This window comes from Marmota flaviventris, chromosome 10 (assembly GCF_047511675.1).
Source record: "Marmota flaviventris isolate mMarFla1 chromosome 10, mMarFla1.hap1, whole genome shotgun sequence".
Taxonomy (NCBI): domain Eukaryota; kingdom Metazoa; phylum Chordata; class Mammalia; order Rodentia; family Sciuridae; genus Marmota; species Marmota flaviventris.
The window spans coordinates 8,924,479-8,929,048 of record NC_092507.1 but is presented as its reverse complement, the minus strand read 5'-3'; the positions used below and the strand labels follow the sequence as shown (position 1 = coordinate 8,929,048).

Below are 4,570 nucleotides of genomic sequence, written 5' to 3'. Positions count from 1 at the left end.
GGAGACTGAGGCAGGGGGACCAAGTTCAAGGCCAGCCTCAGCAACTTAACTATGTCCTATGCAACTTGGAACCTGTCTTAAAAAGGGTTGGGGATGTGGCCTAATTGTTGAGCACCTTTTGGTTCAATACCACCCCACACACACACACAAAAGAAAAAATCATATTAGTGAAAATTTAGTACATTTTTATTATGGAATAATAGATCCAAAAACCAAGTAGCATAGTAAAATGAAGGCCCTTATACCTCTCTCCTGAAGGCCAACCCTAACCCATTTTTCAGGGGTACTGGGGATTGAAGCCAGGGCATTTGACCAGAGCTACATCCCAGCCCTTATTTTGAGACAGTCATCCTGAGTTGTCAAGACTGGACTCAAACTTGAAGACATACGCACACATGAATCCCATCAGAAATTTATAAGAAGCATTTCTTGAGGTTCTGGAGATCAAACTCACTCTACCTGAGCCTCACCCCCAGGCCAAGAAAGCTAATGTGTTGTGCATGTCAACAATCCCCTGCCTACCGAATTGTCACTGGGTTTCAGGCAATAAAATCTGTATGTTTGAAGTGAAGAATACAATTGCAAGAATAAATCTGGATGTCGTGGACAGGCCTGATGTCCTTCACCAGCTGAATCAGCTCCTTCTGAACCTGGTCAAATTTCATGGGGTTGATCTCAGTCCAAGAATCCCCGAGGATTTCGTCAAAGATCTCCAGAGGGGCAGGGTACTTCGCTTGTTCCAGCGGCAGGCTAGCGGTGTGGCTCAGCAGGTTCTTAAGAGCAGTCAGGGGGATTTGGTTCCCACAGAAACTGAAGGTTTTGAGCTGGGAACAGTGACCCAGGGCTGGTGAGATGGCATTTAGCTGGGACTCTGTTATCTCACAAAACTCTAAGACCAGGGTCTCAAGGGTGTGTGCCACCTTCTGCAGCAGGACCAGGAGGGGCTCAGGACTAATATCTTTCATGGAAAAAGAGCTGAGATCCAGACACTTCAGTTGATCAGTGCTCGGACACATGGACAGATGCTTTAAATCCTTCTCCTTGAGCGGACAATCTCTCAGCGAGAGTGTTTTCAAGGGGGTCCGACTACTGGAGAGAAAGCAAAGAGTTACTTCTGGAGAATGAAGGCACCACGTGGATATAGTGGGAAATGGTAGGTGAGAACTGTCTAATTCCAAACCCAAGGTCGCCCTGACCTTCTGATGATGGTGGACCCCCAGGACACTGTGGGTTGCAGAATCTGCTCCTACACTCGCCCATTTCAGGGTGAGCCTTTCACCACCACTTGAGTGACCAGGTGGGTCCATCATCTCTAAGGCTCCTCCCCTGACTGCCAAGCCCAAGGCCACAGCTCTGGCCACAGGAGGTCAGGGGGAGTCATGTACGAAGGACAAACCCAGGCAAGATGAAGGAAACCCACCGGGGTTGTCCACCTGTGGGGCTCACACCTTGTACCCTCCACCCCTGCTCCTCACCCTCCAGTCCAGAATCACCACCTGAGTCTCAGAGCAGCCTTCCCCAGGGGGACATTGGGGGCGGTTCCTCTGCTCCCCGCTGGAGAGCACAGAGCTTCCCTGTTGAAAAGTGCAGGTGAGGGGGCTTCCCTCCTCCAGCGCCCTCTCCTCTACCCATCTCTCACCTCCTTCGCTGGACAGGCCTCCCAGGGAAGGAACCTCACCCACCCTCACTAGCTCTTGTCCCTCCCAGCTGGCTTCCCTACATGGTGGCACTTCCAAGACCATGCACCCCGGTTTAGCCCTCTGCTTCTGTGTGGGTGGTGATGAGACCATCCTTCAGGACTGAGCAGGGACCAGAACCTGAGGTCACTCGGTCACTCTCCAGCATCTCCTTCCCTGACATGGCTAGTGGCCAGGGCACAAGCCCTGTTACTGCTCGGTAAGCAAAAATGGCTTTTGCGGCAATGCGCACCCCTTGTGCTTACAGGAGGATTTTGTGCAGCATTCCGCAGAGGAAGAAGACGTTGTTCACGTAGAGCTCGCGGAGTTTGTTCACCTTGCGCAGTTGAAAGCTGTATCTATGGGAATACCACCTGTTTTTGGATCGCTTGGTGAAGACCTGCGGGCTCATGTTGGAGAAATGGAGGACGCGAAGGTTCCTCATCTTGCTCAGGATAAAACAAAAACGGAACATTATTTCCAAACTCCAGTGGTCAGCATTCACCTCCAGTTCCCGCACGTAGTAAAAGGACACAGTCCTCCGGATTTCATACTCTGAGTAGTAACCATCGACCTGGAGCTTCTTGCAGTATATACGGACCACCCTCCTTGCTTTCATCACCCACTCAGTGAGGATGAAAAGTAATCTTGGGAAGACTGTGTCGGGACAGAATTCTATGAAGATCTTCAAGCGTGGCTTCGCTGCTCTTTGGCTGCATTTCTCTTTTTCCTTTGGAGACGTGGCCTCTTGTGAGCAGGCACCCAGTGGGGCTCTGGACCACTGATTGGGGCAGGCCTGATTCATTCGAAAATCGATTGCTTTCAGTTTCCATTTCCTATGGAGAAAATGGGAAGGAGGCTCGAAAAATAGACAAAGACCCTCTGGCTTCCAACCTGTGCATTAGACCCCAGTGAACCCCTTGTTCTGGGTGGCTGCTCCTCTGCTCTCCTATGTTTTCTCCGTGTCCTTTCTCCTTGAATCCAGCCAGGGACTCTTCCTGTGGAGGGGGCAGGGCAGCCTCCTCCCTGGCACCACCTGGTCCACCCTTCACCCTGCCCTGCCTCCCCCCACCCCATGTCTCTTCCTGGGCCCCCCTCACCTGGGGTGAACCTTGTTGAAAATCAGCGAGCTTAGCCCATACAGTAGAGTTCTTAAGGCCGTCAGATCTCCTGTCTTCACCAGGTAGTCCACATGCAGACAGGCCAAGGGGCAGGACAGCACCATCTTCTTTAGCATCTCCTTGTGACCCCCCATTATAGCCTCCTTGTACAACTGTAGGATGAGCACCCTGGGCAGGTACTCCAGATTGGGGATGGGCAAGTCCTTTTCACATAGTACGTTCTGTATCACCAGTTCCTGGAGTGTGGGTACGGTCTGGAAGCTCATCTTGTTGAATCTGCAGGGAACAGAGGCACCCTTTCAGGCCAAGCCTGAAAAACCCCTTCTCATCCAGCCGAGGTCCAAATCCTGGTAAGCCACAGCTCTGTGGTGGTGGGGATCAAATCCCCAGTATCCAGGTCCACCTCTGGTCCTCCCAACTCTAATCCCACTAGTTATCAAGGAGTCTGAAGGCTCACCAGTCCCCCTATGGACAGGTGACTCATCCTCACTTTTGAGATCCTGGGGAGTGAACAAAGGGCTGAATGCTTGCCAGACAAGTGCCTTACCACTGATCCACATCCCAAACCTAAACCTCACTTAGGACCACCTTAAAGAGAATGGAAATGTCACAGGGCCAATGCCCAGACTGGTGGCACAAGCCTGTAATTCTAGCAACTTGGGACACTGAGGCGGTAGGACTACAAGCTCAAGTCTACCCTCAGCAACTTAACAAGACCCAAGGCCCTTGTGAGAGATCCAATCAGAATAAAAAATTCAAAGGGCTGGAATGTGGCTAAGTGGTAAAGCACCCTGAGTTCAATCCCCATTACCAAAAAATAATTTAAAAAAATGAGAACCTCAAGTTCAAGGGCAGATTGGGAAACTGAGCAAGACCTTGTCCGAGGCTCAAGATGTTGTTCAGTGGTAGCGAGCTTGCCGAGCATGTGAGACCCTGGGTTCAATTCCCTGTAGCCACACATGCACACACAAAACCATAAACATATGTGGACATGTACAGATGTAAATCTAGATATAGCTATAGCTTAGGAGCTGTGCTGAGGGTGGTAGCTCAGTGATATAGGAGGTTACTGAGCCCACATATAGCCTTGGGTGAGATCCCCATTGGACCCCAAAAATGAAAATCAGAACTTTTGGTTGCTGAACTTAGAGGAAGTTTCTTTGGGGTTCCTGGTTTCAGAGGTTCATTCCATGGACAGCCAGCTCCATTGCTCAAGAGGCAGAAGAACATGACCAAACAGCCTCAGAAAAGCTGATCAGTACAGGGCAGCCTGGAGGTGGTGGGGACGGTGCCAAGAAACTTTAACAGGGGTTCACGGGATGCTTTCATTATATCCCTTGTGGCTTTGAAACTTACATGTTTCTCCCCCCACCCCTGCATCTTCTTTTCTCTAACCTTCTCTTTCATGATCTCCCTGATGTCCTTCCTGATCTCCCCTTCCTAATCCCATTTTCTTGAATCACCTCTATAAAAGCCCCCTGTTCCTGAGGATAGGCAGAAGCACAGGCTTTGGGACACTAGTCCCTGTTTCTTCTTTGCTACCAAAACAATAAACCTTTTTCCTTTTTCTCAATATCTTGTCATTGCTATTGGATCAGCATGGAGGATGGGGCCAAGCCTTTGGTTGCAAAAATATAAACCCAAAGACACATCCACAGGGACCTATTTCCTCCAGCTACACCCCACCTGCCTAGAGTTTATCACCCAGTTTATCATGGGTGATTAAACTCTAAACAGATGAATGTACTGATTATGGATCTTATAACCCAATTG

At 50.0% G+C, this 4,570-nt stretch overlaps 1 protein-coding gene across 1 annotated transcript; it reads right to left on the bottom strand.

The window, feature by feature from the left end:
* Window positions 1-539: 539 nt before the first annotated feature.
* Window positions 540-4,204, bottom strand: LOC139707340 (PRAME family member 12-like). The gene is made up of 4 exons (XM_071618549.1): window positions 4,170-4,204; window positions 2,777-3,073; window positions 1,943-2,512; window positions 540-1,089 (listed from the first exon to the last, which is right to left on the bottom strand). Exons 1-4 carry the CDS (start codon window positions 4,202-4,204, stop codon window positions 540-542), a joined length of 1,452 nt encoding a protein of 483 aa, XP_071474650.1.
* Between the last annotated feature and the right edge of the window lie 366 nt (window positions 4,205-4,570).

Coding starts and splice junctions, on each gene's coding strand:
- LOC139707340 (XM_071618549.1), bottom strand. CDS start 4,204: ATGAAAGAGAAGGTTAGAGAAAAGAAGATGCAGGG. Junction 3,074..4,169: donor AGAGAAAAGAAGATGCAGGG/GTGGGGGGAGAA, acceptor TGTTCCCTGCAG/ATTCAACAAGATGAGCTTCC. Junction 2,513..2,776: donor TTCAACAAGGTTCACCCCAG/GTGAGGGGGGCC, acceptor TTTTCTCCATAG/GAAATGGAAACTGAAAGCAA.